This window comes from Mixophyes fleayi, chromosome 3 (assembly GCF_038048845.1).
Source record: "Mixophyes fleayi isolate aMixFle1 chromosome 3, aMixFle1.hap1, whole genome shotgun sequence".
In the NCBI taxonomy this organism is placed as follows: domain Eukaryota; kingdom Metazoa; phylum Chordata; class Amphibia; order Anura; family Limnodynastidae; genus Mixophyes; species Mixophyes fleayi.
Window position 1 is genome coordinate 181909434 of NC_134404.1, and position 20732 is coordinate 181930165.

A 20732-nucleotide genomic window follows, 5' to 3' on the forward strand; every position below is an offset into this window, starting at 1 on the left:
AAATCCACAGAAGATTACAGTCCAATGAAAAACCAATGTAAATGAAAATAAATTAAATAAAACAGGTGATGCCAACTGTTGCATTAGGAGTACTGCTGAAAAATGGCTGTCAACTGATTTGACTGTAAATACCCTTAGTTGCTTAGGAATTCACAAGCTGTTTTTCTCAATAGTTGTGATGTGATTGGCTGGTGCTTAGGGTAGTCCTGGGAACTTCCCACTTTGATCACACATCATTAGAGACTAATCGAAACTCTATTGGTGTGGAAAAAGTAGTTAACATCTGTTGGAGATGCATTCATATCAAAGGCCCATTAATTTCAATACTCTATATATTTCAGTGGGATTTCATTGTGTAGTACTAAACTCCATTGAAATAATTGAACTGTTGACATGAATATGAAAAAAGCAATGGAGCTGAATGGACTTTTTCATGGGTGATTACATGTTTTGAACACACTGAAAGTGTGAAGAGGTGTTCAAAAACTGATACACAATAGAATTGTACATATGAAGGCAAATAGGTATGGACACATAATATAGAATGGATTTTATTTTCACATGCGGTCACATAGGGTTGCATTATTGTACACAATTAGAGCATTTCAAATGTACATATTTTGCCATTGCATTTATTTCAGTTTTTAACCATATTACTGTTCAAAATTATATCATATGCTGTTGCTATATTTCTATATTCTCATGATGTTTCAGTGCACTGAAACTTTCCATGCCAAGAATATAAAAGTATAATAGTTTTATTTCCTTTGTAAATAAAACAATAATACTGAAATATTTAGGCACAGTAGTTTTAGAGTATAGTACAATCAAATGCCCTTCAAAGAAAACATTCATTTCCATCATCCAACATAAGGAAAGAGAGTGTTATGTAGTTTTTATTTTTTACATGATTTTCATTTTACAGGTACAAAACATGCCTGAGGGCAAAAGACAAAGATGTCAGTCTATCAAAATATGATCTTTTCTCTAACCTTGACTTATACTAGTTGTAACAGCTTATTTTTATAGTTTTGTGATCTTTATCTCCAAAATCAGTCAGCACAAATATGTATAGCTTTCCTGTGTGGGTTACTTACAAAGCACAGTGATGTTATATCACTCTACCTCCCTGGTACCTAGCATCCCGGTTCTAAAGTGCTGCACACAAAGTTTTGAGGCAAGATGATGACTTTTATGAATGGGCATTTCTTACTGTAGATGATGGGTAGATTTGGCTATATCATGGCTTACCAATAGTTTATGAAGTAGTTACAATTTTGCTAAGGTCTGTGGAAATCACTGAAAGAAGATTTTCTTTCTGTGCAAGACATTTAAAGTACTAAAAAGAGGGGTTTTTAGAGTTTGAGGTGGTTTTCATCTCACAACTATGTTGGAACAAAGGTAGAGAAACCAGATTTGTTTTTTTTTATATTTATTTAAATTAAACTATGAATGTAAAAACACTTTGTATGAAATTGAACATGTAATACAAATGTCCCTATAGCATTATTTGATTAATACTTTAATAAGGGTTAAATGAGTAATAACTTAGATCAAGTTAGGTATATGAGTGCATTTGGCATCATAATCTTCCACCAGGACTCTGTGTCATAGGAGGATCCTGTTCCTTCAAGAATCAAATGCTCAGTCTGATCCAAACCAAGTTTTCACTCTCTATTACCAGGTGCGTAGTCTAACGTGACACCATTCTTCACCAGAGCCTGCCGCAAAGCAGGAAGGATTTGACTTGGGATAGGTCCTGAGTGTGGGTTTTGTGCAGGAAGGAATCAGAGTGTATTAAATCATAGATACAGAAAGACACCGGCAGTAAAAGGTGTTATGATAATAGTCTCTAAGGTACAATGCCACCATAGAGCAGTACCAGGATAATGCTAGCAGGGAACAGCACCAGAGGTAAGAGATGCAGGAACTGCATCAGAATACCAGCAGTAAATAAACTGAACATGTATAATGCCAGCAGTATGGGACTGCACTAGGATACCAGCAGTATGGAACTGCTGTTATGGAGAAGCTTCACTGGATATAAACTAGGAACTAACGAACTGCTGGGTATAATAATATGGGAGCCAAGAACACACTAGATTAAGGTCTCAGATAAATTCTCTGGCACCCTAAGGGTGCACAGAGGGAGTTTAAATAGTGTAGTGAGAGAGAGAAGGCGTGACAATCACTTTTATATTATTGCAAGCTCAGTTGTACTTTAGAGCCAAATACAGTATCTAACAATAACAGACAGCAATAATAAAAAAGAGGATGAAATAACAAAGATTTTTTAGAAGTTATCAATATACCAGAACTAACCCTGCCTGCCCCCCACTGCTATTTCTTCAAGCATTGATGATCTGGGAGAATTTAATTGCAAGCAGACCTGTCTTACTTACTCTAACACAGTTACTGACTGTATAGAGCATTGATACTGTGCAATTAGTACCTGTGTTAAAGACTAACACAGCAATGCAACTTATGACTGTTGTCATTATGGAACTGTAGTGGTTGGAGTAATGCTGGGTGTGTGTTGTCCAGAAGTGAGGAAGTCCCTAGACTTGGAACCCCACACTTCAACTAGTTGGGAGCATTTGGAAGATTTGTTAAAAAAAAATAAAAAAAAAGAAGATAGAATTATGTTAAGCTTACAGCACTGAAATCAATAAAGGATGCACTGCTGCACCCTGGCATTTATGAGCCTTAGCAGATTCATGGCTACATTTACAAAAATAAAATAATAGTACATCCACATTTACATTGGAAGCTGGTCTTACTAATAGCATTACATTTTTTTGAAATGATCTTTCTCTTCTTCCTTTTTCCTTAGATATGTTTAATAAATTATTTTAGAATATTGTCACTCTTTAAAAATGTGTAGTGGCAAATCACAGCACTAGAACATGCTCCCATTTACCAACACAGTAAGGTTGATTAGTCCATGGGATAGTCATACAGCTGTTGTTGCGGGAACTCATAGAGTAAACAATTCAAGAATGCCTGGTTAAAACTTAGATCTAAAAATTCAAAATACAACATAGAAACCACTAACAAATATACACTAAATATACACGGATATCAGTTACCAATTCAGAATTGGTATGATTCAGTATATTAGGTTGCAGTTGCTTGCAAGTAGTTTGTAAAAAATGCTCAATTTAAGCAAAGCGAACAGTTTTGTCCATGTTTTCAGCCAGTTAAAATGTTTTCTAGCTGGTTGAAGCACAATGATTATATTTTTTAGTATTTATAACAGCTTGCCATGCAAGCTTGAAACTCAAACACAGTAATTCAAATGAAACAATAAAAATCATAATGAATAATGATCATGATCCATATTTTACTCAGTACCTCTTAGCAATTAAACTCATTTAACAGATCATTTACATTGGATTTTAATACTGTTGTAAACTATGTTCCCATAAACTCTGTTATGTTATGTTTCAATTTTTCTTTTTTCTTCTTTCACAACACTTCAGAAGATCCAAGTAAACAGTAATGCCTATAAACCTCCCCCTCCATCATCAAGTGTAGGTGTTCCTTCATTTAAAATATTAACTCTATTAAAATGAATTCACAGACACATTGTTTCAGTTCTGTTCATAGTTTTTATGCATATACTGTACCTATTTGCAGTTCTATATATGGTTAACCGTATGCTCCTAAAAACAGACTAGCGTCCAGACGTACTGGAAATTATCCAGTAAAGAAGTTTATAATAATGACATTGCAAGAAGTGCACAAGATAAAGCTAAATAGCTTTGTGGCCCTAAGGCAATGTTTTTTTTTTAATGTTGGATATTGTACAGGGCAAGTTTGTAAACAGCAATAATTAGTGATGATGTAGATTGCATTAAAATGCTGCAAAAATAAACTTACTCTTTCTGAAATGTTCAATTTATATAATTCATATTAAAACACCTACTGATATGTGGAACAAACACAAAACTTGGTGTTGGAGGAATTTGCAGCAGTTCAGTGGGAGCCTGGGGTGTAGTGCTTGCCAAGCTGTAATAGCAGCATTAATTATATTTTACATCTACCACAGTACAAGTGGGCTGGACATTAGGCAATGGTTGAAATATTTACTATGGATAAAATTGTCATTAAAATAGCAGGATTTGTGCCAGTGCACATTGGCCCCATATGGCTTCTGGCTCTTTCTTCTGGGTGTTTGCTGTATTGCACCTGAAACTGCATATTGCAGGGTTCTTAGCAACAGTGCTAATCACACTGTACTGTAAAGTCTAAACTCACAGCAAACAATCAAGTTGTTTCATCTCAATAGTAGGAAAAGCAGTGGAGTGTGACAAGAGCGTTTGTTGTCTATCAATACCCATATTGGTGAATTTTGGTAATACAATATTTAAAAATGGTCCTTTTATTAACCCTGCTCTATTATTGATATGTACTGTATTGTGCATTGGAATGATTACTCTATTGAAAACATCCTTACAATATTTTATGACGATACAGCATTTTTTCTGTGATTTGCAAATGTTTGCTTCTTGTAAATATCTTTATCTAAGCACAGGAGTAATAAGATGCTAATGAATTGCAAAGTATTCTAAGTAAATGACTTGTAAATCGTACATTTGCAAGCAAAAGGTTTACTGCATTTAACTGTAGTATATACATGGTTATTTATTAAGTATTATTATTGCTCCAAGATTTTATCATTACTCCTACCTGGTGATATTGATTCTTTGTACATGTGCATTCCTCTATGGCATATATGCACATTCATTATATTTACTTAGCTAGAAGGTACATAGCAGGGGTGGAAAAATGTGTTCATCATGTTACACATGGTGACAGTACTGCCCCTGACTACAAACAGACATTGTTATGAGCAAGAAAATGTGATTACGGAGTACAGTAGATAAATACCTACTGTATATATTTAACACTTTACAATGTACACTCATTTTATTCCATTACTCCTCCAACTTGTTAAGTACAATAATTAGTTTGAAATGAGCAGTGCCATTTTCATACTATGGGTATGTATGATTGAATGAGAATAGTGAACAAGTCAGAGAATGAAATACAGCTAGACATGACTGAAGTACTACTAAGCTGCATAAGTGAAAGAGTCAGAGGCAACATTTCTGTCTTGTATAGGAGGATTTGCATACAAGCATCATTTATCACTTCTCATTAAGATATCTCTTAAAAAAAAAATCACAGTACATAAAGTAATATATAATATTTCATGATAATTTTGCTAACCCAGAATGAACAAATGCATGATGCCATATACATACTGACATTCAAGGGTTATATCATCCGTGGCAAAGTATTGTCCAAAGATAAGCAGGATCTAGACAAGCACATCTCAGCCTTGTAATGTCATCTCTGTTGATCACCTTACGACACACATCCAGTTGGAGATGCAAGTGGACACCTTAAGGTCTCTACAAGCAACTAAGTTGCTTTTGCCTGTACTTCCTGTTTCTGAATTTCAAGATTCATCACCTGATTGAGATTCAAGTTGCATGTCATTAGACTTTGCCTTAATTGAAGTTCTTTGTCCTATTTTCCTTGCTTTCTTTCCCTCTTGATCCTGTTAATGGCTGGTGGTCAGGCGATTATAATGGGTCTCATGATACTAATATGTAATTGGTTTTAACATTAAAAATTGATACATGCTACCATAGGTTTTGTCGGGGATTGTGGTGTTATGTGCATCATATAATATTACACATTGCAATGTTGTGCTGCATGTTACACAATTCCGTACTTCCGTTAAAAAAATAATCTAGCACCATTTTCTCATTAGACCAAACTCTATATATTCCCCATAACCATTTGTTTTAAATAGTTTCAACATGCTGCTATATTTGTTCTTTTCTGCTTCCCTTACGCTATCTGGTGTGAAGTTCTTTGGTAATCTAAATCCCTGTAGTATTTAAACTATGCATTATAGTCAAATAGACTCTGCAGTGCATGATCATTTTTATTGGACCATCATAATGGACAGCTATAGGAGTGTTCAAGGTAACTAATTATTAATTAAGAATTTAAAACTGCAGTCATTTTGAAAATTGTAAGGTAATCTGAGTAACCAAAGGAGGGCCTTTCTGTTCCATCTTTTACCACCAGCAATGTGTAATTAAATGTCTTTCATGGAACGTGTGTGGTTCCTTTCAGCACAACAATTTTCCTCCTAATTTAACACATCAAGGCTAGAAGGCTAGATGGATTTCTGTGGAAAATTACCAACACAGCAGCTGCATCCCTTTGATCACTTACATTTTAGATGAAGCCTCATTTTAACAACTATGTTTTGGGCCTGTTCTTTTACTGCAATCCTTCTCTGTTTCAGCATGGTTAATTAATAGAAAAAAATGGATATATCAGATGAGGGTGCTGAAACAGTGAACAATGACTGCCAAATATTGAACAATGGCTAATTACAAAACAGTGCTAATTATGAAATGTTGTAGACAAGGTAAGAACAGCTCTCATAGTAATCAATAGTTTTTTTAGTCAAAAGTCAGTGGCCATAAATGAATAGAAAGTACTAGTAATTTTTCAAGTCAAGACAAATTGTATGAACATGCTAGATGCAATTTACAATATCTAAAATTCTGTATACTGTGCAAGTTAAAATATGCTATATTATGAGCATGTCTACAGACAATTTACTTGTCTCAAGTGCACCATGTGAGACATAAAAATGACCCCCCATCATTAAATTTATTTAGAAACTCTATTCAAATTTTCCAAGATCATCCAAGGTTGACATTAGCATATATTCAATCAAATAAATACAGCTCTGTGATTCCTGATAGATATATAAATATATATATATATATATATATATATATATATATATATATATATGCGCATAGAGAGAGAGTATATAGAATAAATATTGTGAGATAAAAATATTGATTGTGAAGGCATTGTAACATAATAGATCTTTCCTCACACCCCGTAGAGGTGCACAGGAAAATCTGTGATGTTGGTGTACCGTAGTATTCATAAATGTGGGCAGCCAGAAGTTGTGGCAATGTCCAACGACACATCTCTTAAATATGCCCCTCTGACTTTATCAATGCAGGTCAGGCCAGAACTAAAGCTGTATGTTGATTATTTATATATTGGTCCCAACAAATATTATAATTCTTTACAAATCTTTTTTTTATTTTGAGAACTAAGCATGCTATGAAGTAACAAGTATAATTAAGAAAATAATTTGGTCTGTGTCTACCTTCTGACAATTAAACCCTTCCATGCAGAACTAAATTAAAAAGTGCTTTACCATACTATTCTTTCCTAATAACATATTTTTTAAAGATTTAACCGGACCCATGTCAAACAAGTAAATAGATACCTTAAAACTTGAGAAATTTAGTAGGAGGAAGTTAAAAGGTAGAATTAATTGTGGATTATTGGGCAGCTGAATTTGGCCAGTTGGATAATTCTACAGTTCCTCACTAGTTCAAATTTGAGTCACATATAATGAAAATAAAGTTATTGGATAAAATCGGTTACCATGAGCCAGATGCTAAAGTGCAGGCACTTAGTTAGTATCTCAGTTTTGGAATGTACGTACTTCTCATCTCAGTTCATTATCCTAGTAGTTTTATACCTAAACATGAATCGGTCACTAATATCGACAATGTTAGGTATATGCACTTGAATGAAGTAAACACCCATCATTTCCATTATTAAATGCTGGTCAGGTCACAGTGTGCACTTCCAAAGACTATCAGCTTGTTCCAACTGGCAGCTAGACCATAAAGGTCACATACAAATTATGCTATTGCAGAGCCATGTTAGCTGCAAATACCATTGGTTGTAATAAAATATAAACTTTCTATTTGCAGTGCAATCTTTGCAGAGTTGGTCTGACTTCACTGACCAAAGTAAATCCTGGGTTCATACCACTGCTAGTGGGTGCTAGATATTGTTTCCACAAATTAGGTAAACTCAGGAAGGAATAACTCCTTGATGTCCATGGGCACCCTCCCCTGAAAACCCTAATGTAGGGGGAAATTTAATAAAAACTTTTGCTCACTTGTTTTTGTTTAAGCTACTTAAATAAACACTTTTAAATTCATGACTATTTTAATATATAAACTTTACAAGTACAATTTTGTCTCTCACCCTACTCTATCTTCTTTTTCTGGACAAATATTTTAATACAACTGTTGTTTAATTTATACTATGCAGTGTAGGGCCATTGTCTTATTCTATTCTCCAGGACCATTTTGAGCATAAATACATGCTGGTGTCATTGTCTCAATATGTAAAGTAGACTTGAACTGCAGCAAAATGTTCCAAAAAATGACTCTCTCTAGAGAAATCACCCGGAAGTATTGGAGCATTCATGAGTTTTAAGCATTAAGTCGAATCTGCACAGCATAAGAATAAAATGTACTTTCAAACTTCTTATCACAATGACAAATACATTGGGTCGTATTATTTTGCTTTTTTTTTTAATTATAACCTTCCTAATCAGTCCTATGAACAATATGTCAGTTTATCTACAGAGTGTGAAATGAAAATTCTTTCTTCTGTTTTTTTTTCAAGTACAGGCTTTTTAAAACAGGAGGTGTTCTAATATTGTATTAGTACAGTGAAAATGGAGTGTTTGATCCTCTGAATATTAATGTGTCGGAAAGAATATAGTAAAGAAAATTGAATTCTCTGAAGTGACAGAAACCTTATTCAGATACTTTTGATTAAATGAAAAATTTTCACACAATTGAGAGGAATGAATAGCAGTTCAACTCCAAAGTGGCTTTTAAGATTGAAGAAGTTGGGAAAAAAAACAGTGTGTCATTAGCAAAGTAATTAGACTTTCAAACAGCTTTAATTAGCTGCTGTCTTTTGCTCTGTTTTCTTAAATTGCTTCATTGCAAACACACATACTTATCTTTCTTTTTGGAGTGTGGAATGTTTTTTCTTTTTCCCCCTCAATAATCTGTTTAAATTGCTTACTACAAGTACTGGCAGAAGTAAATGTAGGTTTTAAAATACAATACACATAGTTTACAAATCTGTATATAAGTCTGTACTCTGATCTTATTGTAATCATAGATATGTGTGATGTGTATAGTTTCTTTCAACACTAGTAAAACCCAACTTATCTCTGTCACAGTGCCCTATGGCATTGCACACTTACATATGATTTGCCTGTTAAATGTTATTTTAAAACGTGGTAAAAAAAATATAAAAATAACTTATTAAATTTAAAAGTGAAAAAAGCAAAAAAAAGCAAACACAGATACACATAATATAAAACAAAACTCTAATAAAGTACACATATTTGGTGTTATGTTTAACATTGCAGAATAAGATATAGGATATATTTTATAGAATAAATTCACTTTGCGCACGAAACTATGGGAAGAGCCGCGAAAGAATGCATTTTTATTTTTGTATATAGTTTTCCCTCAGGATAATGTGTCCATAAGTTAAAAATATATTAACTTGTTTATTTTACTAGAATAAAGGCCTATCTGTGTAGAAAAAAAATAAGATCAGATTTTCTGACCATGTTCCTTCAGTGTGAAAGAAGCATTTGAAAATTAGATAATTTTTTCATAATTAGAATACAGCATATTACACTATTTTGAACACACCACCCCTTATTATAATACAACTTATAAAGATTACTTTAACTGTTTTTAAATGATTTAGCATTATCTAAAAACAAACAATGCCAAAGGTAGATAAGATCTTTAAGTACCATCCAGGGGATGCCTTATTAGCCCCACACTAGAAGAGCAGCAAAGAAGAAATGAAGAGGAAGTAACAGAAGTAATAAGGCAATAGAAATAAGGCAATGTATACCAACCAATACGCCATTACATTACTCTAATAATGCCTAATGAATAATGTGCATTATACCCCAACCCTAAATATATTTAAGCACCTGCAAGCTTTAACAGTTAAAATGGTACTGGTAGATGGTAGATAATAATATTGCACTCCATCTGATATTGTGACAACCCACTACTAGACATCATCAGTATGTAAAGGAAGGAATGTAAGCCAAATGATAATAAAGCTGACATGCTCTGGGTATATTTAAATTGGATGACGAATCTATAGCTACAGGAAAAGGAGGCACAATTTAGGGCAGCTCAATAGCTTCTGATGCCTCACCACCGCCACCAGCTCCAAGCTGAGGAGTCGGGAAGAGTGATATAGAATGTACAGAGTATTCTCCAGTGGACAGCTCAGCTTTACTGGACTATATAAAATGCCTGAGAATAGTGCTGATGACTTCTACGAGACCCAGAGTGAAAGAAGGTGGTTCCCTAATTTGAACATCACTATACTTAGGCAATGCAACAGTTTGTGCTGCACCTCTATCATGCCTTTTTAGCACATAAAATTATTTTCAGTAGTGCTAGACAGAATACAAATGCTGTTTACTGCTCTTCTTATTTGTTGTTGTTTCAGATCATTGTCTTACAAGTATTGGCGAGTGAATAATTGGCAAAAACTATTGCAGCTCTTGTAGAAGGTAGTAGGGACTGACTTTTAGCATTGAGCAAGAGTAAGACTTCCTGTACTCTTGCCCCCTGACTTCACTTACTCCTGCTAAACACTGAAAGTGGCTTAATACTATCTGAAACGGTCTCTAAAAAATATTTGTCAGTACTTTTAAAACAATACTATTTTTTGCTAAAATTAAAGGAATTAGAGTCACTTTGAAGCAAAACTTTGTATATATTTATTCCACAAAGTATTGGCACTCTACATGGGCCATGGATGTTCCTACTAGTAGGAGTCAATTCAAGTGACGGCCATGCAGCTGCCATTATTCCCTGTGTGCTGCAGACAGCATTAGCACTCTCATCAACAACTTCCCTCTTATACTCTAAGCTAAAATAAACTAAAAGTTAGAAATTTGAAGTTTTACATAAACTTTGCAAAACTGAAAACTTGTGGGGGTCATTAATGAAGAAAGTGAAAAAGTGCAGTAATCTATAGCGACCAATCCAATATTTATTTTCATTGTCTAATTTGTCTTGATCAATTAAAGCTAGCTATTTATTGATATTCTTCTGACCCAAGCTTGTTTAACTCCAGAGCACATAATTTGGAACAGATCACGAGTGACTTGCAACACATTTTGGGCTTCATGTAGAGTTAGACATAAGTCCAATTCGTAAATGCAAAACGCGCTTTTGGCAAAGATATGTCTCATAGTAATACAAGCATAGTAATGTAAGGAAGTGTCAAGGCTCTTATATACTATGCTGAGGGGGGAAATAGCTGCACATATGACTCTAGGAGGATCTGAAGCCCCGAGTTCAGGCCATGGGAAATCCCATGGTTATATACATGACTGTACTGCTGCTAACAGTCCATTTGCTGCAGGAGCTCTATGCAAGCTTGAACAGCGTTTATGATGTTTTTTCCTTTTTTTGCCATGCCATGGATCCTCTGATGAAGAGGATGTCATGTATGCCAGACTGGATCTAGGTGAGCAATAAAGAGGGTAAAAGAGGGTACTTTAGGGATTTATTTTGTTCAAATAAATTTATTTTCAAAACGGTGTGTGTATGTTTGACATTTTTTCCTTCATGCACTACATGTCCAGGATGGCCCTGGGCGTCAGGGCATGATGGTACTCATGGTTCCCCAAGTGCCAGCATGCCCTGGATTCCATGAGTATGCTGGTTCTTGCAGTGATTCAATTAATTCTTACCTATCAGTGGATTTGTTGACTGAGATTTTCAATGACTGAACAATGCACTTTTATAGTCTGTATGCATGACTTATTTTTGTTTTTTTTAGTTGTTTTTTTTTACAAATATATAATTCAAACCAAAAGACATTTTTTTTACAGTTTCTAAAAAAATCTTGACAAATGCATGTCCTTATAAATTGTTATACACTACTTTTTTTAGACAATTAAATAATTAATTAAATAAAACATCTTTGTTAGCAGAACATATGATTTTTGCAGCATTGGTTGTTTAAGTTTATCCCTTCATCCCTTCCCTCTACATAGATAGATAATAAAGCAATCCATCAAGGAGTCTTATCAATTAAGATGTAGACTAGAAACAAATATCAAGTTAGCAACACTTTTATTATTACAATAAACTTTGATGATTAGTTCATGTATGAGCCTGTAGCACATTTAAAAGTGCATACCCCCTTCCCAGTACTTGTAGCTACCCCATGAAAATCAATCTACGGCTAGGTTTGTGGGTTTGCGGATACACATGTAAATGCACATGGTGAAATATCAGTTCGAAATTCAACCTGCTTCCAATTTAAGACTGCTCAATTAATTAATTTAAACTTTTCTCCAAAAATAATGTTTTGTTTGAAATGATTTAATAATTATTAGAGTGAGTGTATATTAGGACTGACTTTTATGTCAAATTTTGCGTTTGAATTTTTTTTTTTATATTGATCGATGGACACCTAGAAATGCACTTTTCCACAGTGCAACTGAAAGTTCAAGTTGGGTCCTTTCAAAAAAATTATGCAGATTTCGGGAGACAGAAATGTTGTGCACTTTTCCATTAAGTGGAGATGTTTGTCCACCCTACACCTCTTTATGACGTTTAAACAATTTTAACAAAATTTTGCTTTGGAATGTTGATGCAAAAGTACGTTCACTCGTGTGCATAATCGATACTGAGCAAAGAGTGTCCTCAATCCACCCACATTTCCTATTATACACTGCGAAATTTGGATCCTTGTAGACAATGTTAGGGGCACATTTGTTTCTCAATAATTTAAGGGTTATATAGGAAATGACATAAAAAACACTGTAGCATACATGAGTCACATTATATTTTAACTGAATCCAAAATAATTTTGCTAAGATTTCCCTTGATTTTTAAATGTATCCAAATGTTTTCTTGACTAAAGTTATATTAACTTCATATAATATATATATATATATATATATATATATATATATAGAGAGAGAGAGAGAGAGAGAGAGAGAGTAAAATTATTGCAGGTGTTAGCCTCCTGAAGCATTTACATTTAGTTGGAGAACTGCAATACTAACAAAGGACACCAGCTGGTGCTTTAACGAAATATACTGCACATAAACATACAAGTGTATTGAGCTTCCTTGTTTGTGTCTCTGCTTTGTTAATTTATGATCAATGCAAATCTGCATTTATTTAGTAAAATGAAATTATGAGGTATTAGTTCATACCTTGATCAAAATGTTTAAGCTTGCAATCCATGTCAAGAATTCTCATATTTGCATTCTAAAACAAAACAGCTATTTTCTGTTCAGATCCATACAGAACACACCCACCATTGGTTTGCCTATACCCTTTGGCTGATACAAGTGTAGCTCCAGAATTGGTGCTTATTATGAACTTTTACAAATAAAAATGTCAGTCTGTAAATCATATTATATATGTAAAGTACAAAATGCATGACACGTGGTAATGTGTGAAATATGAAAACAGATCAATATTTTTTTTTATGTGATATAGCTTTTATTTTGAGGTAGTATTATGTATTATATTATAGCTGACTTTCAATATGCAAGCATCTTTTTGCAATGTTTTAGTTTTTCATTATTTTCACTCATAAGATGTTTACATCTGTTTCATACGTATGTTGTAATATTTGGTGAGTCATCATTTAAAAAAAGTATATTTTTCCTGTGTCTACTTTAACAACAATAAATTTTTGGGTGCTTTAATGATGTGTCTTTTTCTGATAGGATAAAATACATAATACTTTATTATACATGTTATAATTCAAAATCGCCTCTAATTCTTTTGCTATATTTTACAGCTAAATACTACTATAAAATGCCATATGTCTTTCTGAAATACTTATAACATGTCTGTATAATGAGAGAGGTTAAATATGTGGTCTAAATACAAATTGCCAGGATGAATCTCAAAGTTTGCTGTTTACTGAGTGAGTGTCACAGCTAGTAATTGATAGTTTTATAGAAAATGTTTTAAATTTTTTGTATAACTTCTTGTTTTTCTGTTCTTTTTCAGTGATGTGTGGTGGACATCTCTTCTTCTTGCTGCTTTAAAATCTTCTTTTCTTCTTCACTTGCCACAGGTTTAGCCCGTATGAATGGTATAATCCGCACCCATGTAATCCTGACTCAGACGTGGTGGAAAACAATTTTACCTTGCTAAATAGTTTCTGGTTTGGCGTTGGAGCTCTCATGCAGCAAGGTATACGATTCAGCCTATTTTATCACTTGGGCACCATGTCCCACTATTTGCTGGGGGTATTTCTAACAATGGTACAAGATACTTGCATGGGTGCCTCTGTGCATGTAACCATATTCAGTTTTACATTCATAGTGATGCATCAAAAAGTAGGCATCATCTACTCCAACTCACTAAATTATTTTAAGAACATAACAAATATTCCTGAGTCTTGCGTACATTACCATGACATCTTATTCTAATCAAATATAGGAACATTTCATAAATCAACAAAATCCCATTAACAACTCCAGAAAATGCCTTGTAACATCCTAAATTTCTAATATCATTTACAATGTTTAGCCTATTATTTTTATTTTTTTAAATAAAGAATAACCAGTTTTATATGTACTTTGACATACATATTTAGATGTATAATACGTATTTATTGAAATAACAAATGTACATATGAGTTAATATAGTCATGCCTAATAAGAGCTAATTACAAATAGTAACACTGATCAACAAGTAATACATATGCAATAAAACCTTTACTAAAAAATGTGAAGCAAAACATGAACAGTTATTTGAAGTAAATATTTTAAAATGAAAAATAGTATATAAAAAAAAGTAAAAATAAATGTATAATAAACTAATTTTAGACTATAGCAATGTAGTAAATGCTAAAAAATATTATACATAAAGCTACTAATTTTATTTGAAATAAGCACATTTACATGAATTATTATGCTAGCACTTTAAATGGTCTATGAGTATAGTAAATGTAAAATAATTTCTGCAAATATTCATATTTAATTAATTTTTGAAAGGTATACATGATAGAGGAGACCCATACATTTCTTGCTGTCACCTCCTCCCCAGGAAACGGTGGGATATGGTGCTGGACATGACGTTACCTTGGGTACATGATAGTCAGCCCCTAACCGGCACTTTAACACAATTTTAGGCCTGCCAAAGAGCATCTCTAGGATGCAAATTTGTAATAACTGGGAAACTTAGAACTAATTATTTATTTTTTTTCTTCTTTATTTTATTCTGATATTTTAAATTTCGAATGAATAAATGGAAGAAAAAAGTATAGATAAAAACTGTATACATCTGTGTAAATACACAATATCAATAGGAACTAGAATAAGCATAAGTTATTAAAAAAGGACACAGTATTTCATTATTTGTTTTGTGGTCTAAGCAGAAATTAAAGCCGGTATACCCTGTCTGTCAAAGCTTATATAAAAAAAACTATGAAATGGCCAGATGAAATTATAGATAAGATGACCCGTTTTCATCTAAACAATAGTCCCTTTAAAACATATTCTTTTCTAGCTATTTTAAATAATTATGTTCTATATGTGTATATTTATTTAGAAATTATCATTAAAAATGTGAAATAAATGGTTCATCTTGTCTTGATTTCATTTAGCCAAGTATATTGTAGTAATTAAAATTCTTTATGAAAAAATGAAGTCAAAATTAAGTCTATATTCTTTTTGTTTTTGAAAAGCAGTAATGGTAATAACTTGGAGATGGGATGTGCTGTGAATTTGCTAATATAGTTTTAGGGTTGGTGGCAATCATAGGTTTGTTCCGCTAATCAATACATTCTGCATTCACTTACACAAAGTGTGTTTTTGATGAACTGAGGCATCAAAGTATTTTACTTTTAAACAATAGTTTTAAGTGTAAATATCAGGGACTTATCAAACATAAATATAAAATGTTAATAAAGTGTACTTCATATTAATGTAGAATTATTTTATATTATTATAAAGTGCAAATCAGTACATATGTTAGCATGGTTATTTGAATATGTCATGTGATTCCACTAAACCTTCAAATAACATTCCATTTCACTGTCTTGCTTTCTGCTAACAATCATAATTTAAGATTTCTTATGATTCATTATGCACTTTTGCATTTAATGCAGATAAATGGCTTTCACTGATTGATGCATTACACAGAACAATTCTACTTTCAAACAAGTGACTTCCATTAAATATATTAAGCTTAAACATATGTATTTGGTAATACAACATTGTTTTAGTGAGCTTCAGTTTAGAAGATCATGCAATCCACTAAATTATGTTTATATTTTTTGATTATTATTGATAGCAGACCTGGAATTGTCTGGCCCAGCCTCTCCCACATCAAACTCCATTATGAGGCACCTTTCTGCAGGTGTTAGCTCTCAGGGTTCAAAAATCTGGTGCAACCATGCTTCAGTTAGGTTGGTGATTATGTAATTTTGAAAAGAAAGATAGTGTTTGGTGCTACGATTGGAAGTATATTAGCTATGAACTTTGGAATTTGTAGCGTGCTGCCTCACTCACTTACATAATGTTACAATATCGCTGCAAGCAGCCCTCTTACCATTAAAATACATTTTGAAATTATAAGCAGCCAGCTACTGTTAAGAGAGGAAAAAAAGGCAATATAGACCCAACAGGCACATCGATGAGTGCAGCCTGCACACAGACAAAAAACTCACTAAACTGTAATGAATACAAACACTAATGAAAGGGTAGACTGGCACTCCCACAATATAGACACAAATATTAACAAACTAAAATGCCTATGTTGCATAAAATAGTATAAAAATTTCAGGGAATGAAATCAAGTCCTTCTAATGAACAAAAAATCCAAAGTCTACAGGTGGATAAATATCTTCTGTAGCAAAGTATGTTCATATCTGTGTCATACAGTGGGATGTCAGCCTACAGTTTTATTAGTATTTGTAACTAGAAACTGCTAATGGAATTCATAGAAACTCCTATAAAAGATGTATCTGGGTCCCAAACAAAAATACAGGCACATTGCCTGGACAATGATTAGATTTATTACATATATTATTTGATTGAATTATTCTTTAGGGTCTAATAGAAATATACAGAAATAGTTTCAGGCAACATTTTCCCTTGATTTTATTAAAATTCAGTTTTGAGGTTTTTATGTCTTAATATTTCATTGTGATAAAATTCACGAAAACAGTCAGATTCCGTATGTTTACCATTTAGATATTGTTAATGACTAAATGTTATTGTGTATGCTTTTTAAACTTTCCTTGGCCCTCCACACCATAGAGAATTGAGAAAAGATTGTGACTATTGACTAGGAGAGAGTTTATTTAATGTGAATTAATATTAATAATGCTCAGTGTTTCTAAAGGTCTGTCATTATCTGTATCATCTCAAGTTACAATCAAATACTAGTGATCAAAGTCGAATTCCAAACAATGCTCTTCATCCTTATCATTACTTACTGTATAAGCATTTGTCATCTTTTCGAAGTAACATGCCAGCAATTTTCTCGAAAGAAGCAGAGCTGTGTCTACCATATATGCTTGTAAGGCAATGTTGTATGAAAGGCCTATACATACTTTATAGAAATGTATTATTTTATCTAGTCAAAAACTTCAGGGAAGTGAACATTACCTAGAATGTCATTTTTATCTTATTTTGCATTTGTCTAGTGAACATAAATGTGTAAAATCATTCTTATTATATAACTATACATATTTTTAAAATGTGATTCTAAGTCTACCTTGAGAGCTCATCCTTCAGTATAGTTCTCAGTTTTGTATGTAATACAATTCTTTGTTACTATAATTATATATGATAATCTTCTCACAATACAATAGCATGGAGGTACCTCTCATTAGCATAGTGAAAAATTGAGAACTAGATTGTGAAGACTTGAAGTCAGTCACCTTCAGTCACCTTCTTTATCAAATTTCATTGGGATGAACTATTATGGAAGATCACTTATGCGCAGGGGCAGGCTGGGCTGAGGGGCAGGGGGACATATGCCACCCGGGCCGGTCAAATAGTGGGCTACCGTGGGCTGGGTCACTGGGCCACCGGCATTTTTGTTCCTTTAAAATAGGCTGCTAAGTCAAGTTTTGCAAGCCCTCTCCTGTTTATGTGTTACAACATAGGTCAACACAATGCATATTCATAAGCAAACAAATAATTTTGTTATTAATTGATGTGTTTGAAAATAGCAATTGTTTTCAAACACATCAAAACTGTAGTTATATTAATCTCACATGCATATGAAGAGATACATTTATTTAAAGTTTACTAAAGACAAATACAGTCAGTAAAACAAATATTAAAACTTACTTTTCCCTTTCCAATTTTGCTTGTATACTCTAATCAGCTTTCTTGTGGCATTGTTTTAAATAAACCTATAATTACACTGAAATGTCACAAAAAGATTGTTTTAATATCCCTGACATTTTGCTAATGTTATTTTTACACCATGCAATTGCTCTGTTGGGATTTAGAATTTATTCTAGAGGCATTATTGTTGTGGGGCAATATGAAAAAGTATATATGGAAGCATAAGTCTAAACATATTAAGCACAAGTGTCACTGTGAAAAAAATGTAAAAAAAATTTTTAAAAATGTAAAATCAGCAAAGATAAAAGCAATGTTGCACAAACATGGACCTAAGGACTGCATTTGCAACAATGCAGAACTTAACTCTGAAACTCTAATTCCAGGTAACAAAAAGTGTTTGTGTGTTTATAGGCATACATTGCAATTAAAAGAGCAAGATGACTCAATCCACCTAGTCATAATTGTGCAAACATAAGGCAGATACAGGAATCAGGTAATGGACTAGTGTCCTGAGAGAGAGTCTCCCGACTCTTTGGTACATGATTATGCATCAGTGCTTAAAGAGGTGTCGGAGGTGTCCGAAGGTATCGGATGTTTTTTGCACACTTAAAAGGTAAAATAGGCAATGAATTAAACTGAAGTGAACTAATAGCATATAATGGTGTCACTAGTCTTCACTGGTTTTAAATACTGCAGAGTATCTCAAATAACTCTTTCTCTTTCACAGTCCATAGCAATTATAGATCCATAAACTCTCAATTTCAATGGGAGGAACAAATTCAATTCTGTTTTTCATTCCCTAAATGTTTAAAAGATTAACAAATAGGCCAGGTCACATGTCTGATACTAGGTCCTATATTTAATAGGTAGTTTGTTCTGCTGGCTGGATATCCACATACTGTTCAACCACATAACAATGGCTGCATCACTCAATCTTTAACCTGTCACTACACAATTTAGGCTGAGCATGGATAATGTCTACGATCATGTAATAACAGTTGGAAAAGATAGCTTGTGATGCACTTTTATCCTATAGCAGGCTTCTCTAATGCAAGGATTACATTGTCATTGTGTTTTAAAACAACTGCAATAAGCACTTCAATAGTAAAACGAAGACACTTTTGTTTTATACGCCCATTATAGCACAGAATTAGAATTTTTGAAAAAGTTGAACATTGTCTACTAAGTAATTGCTCCACAACCTACACAACCCCACAACATGTAAATAATACTCAACCAGTACCAAAAAGACCATATAAGTTTAATATTTTGTAAAGTACATAGGTGTAAGAGGTGTAGGAGGTGCCCAACAACTGAATATGTTTGTTTTGTGATTTTTGGCATTTAATGCTTTTTGCAATTTTCATTTCTGATTGTCAGTATGACATCTGTCCTCCCATTAAGGACATTTGGATTATGCTTTATTGTTTTTTTTGTTTTTTTTAATTTTCCCCTGGATAAAATGGATTTTTTAAGACAAAGAGTTAAATTGTGTGAACTCAGATTGGAGGGAGGTCATTTATTATTATTATCATTTATTTACATAGGGCAAATATCTTAGAAAGTGATGTACAAAGAATATGTAATCATTTACATCAGTCCTTGCTCCCTTACATTTTAAATCCCAAAGCACAAACAGATGAGTGCACATACTCACACACACACAAACAATTGATTTTATTGCATCGTGAGTACCCATCTCTGGAAATGGCGCATAGGACACCCCTTTCCCAATGCTGTATCGACAGAGCAGTCATATGAGTATGTATAAGAGCTGTTTGGCACCAGATTTACCACTTGAGATGTACACTTTGACTTTGCTTAAAGTACTGACACAGACTGCATATATTTTGACCGTCTGCGGACATCCACATTCCTGCATGCATAAATAAATAAAAAAAGTGGGGAAAGGTTGATGTATTTTGGCTGTCTGAGGACATCCGCATGCCCGCTTGCACCGACACCTAGCCTTGGAAGTTATAGCCCTGTTCAACCACTGCATATGAATTCAACAAGCTTGGTCCCTCTTTAAAGTTGTTATGCAGTGTTTTATGTAGAATTTCACCCCAACCAGTTTATATCCTTCAGTATTGATGGTTGAGCCATGAGGCACGCAACACAGTCACGCTTGCCGAGCATCCGGCATGTTCGGATAAACTTGAGAATGTGCTTCTCCACAGGTTGGATCTCCACTCTGTCCTAGGTATCTTGCCGCACTTTTCTACAACCTGAAAAGAAATAGAGTGGTCCATTACGACCCTGCGAAATACAGAGAGGGAGAAATTATTTTTGCCTAATGAAACTGTGTGCTACATATACTTGTGGAAGCCTTGGCTGGAAACTGTTCCCGTGTTGTCGGGTCCCTACACCACCCCTCTTCTGATGTGGAAGTATAGACTGAACGCTTGACCACTTGTCCCTCTGTCACAGTAGATTGCTCATCATCCAACCTGTCACT

At 33.6% G+C, this 20732-nt stretch overlaps 1 protein-coding gene across 3 annotated transcripts in view; it reads left to right on the top strand.

Moving 5' to 3' along the window:
- GRIK2 (glutamate ionotropic receptor kainate type subunit 2) overlaps window positions 1-20732 on the top strand; it is a 519986-nt gene that overhangs the window by 416611 nt on the left and 82643 nt on the right. For 2 of the 3 annotated variants that reach the window (XM_075202839.1, XM_075202838.1), the window contains one exon: window positions 14041-14159. The exons of the other annotated variant lie outside the window; for it this stretch is intronic. In XM_075202839.1, coding sequence (XP_075058940.1) covers window positions 14041-14159 — 119 coding nt within the window. The remainder of the gene's footprint in view (window positions 1-14040; window positions 14160-20732) is intronic. 3 annotated transcript variants of the gene reach the window in all.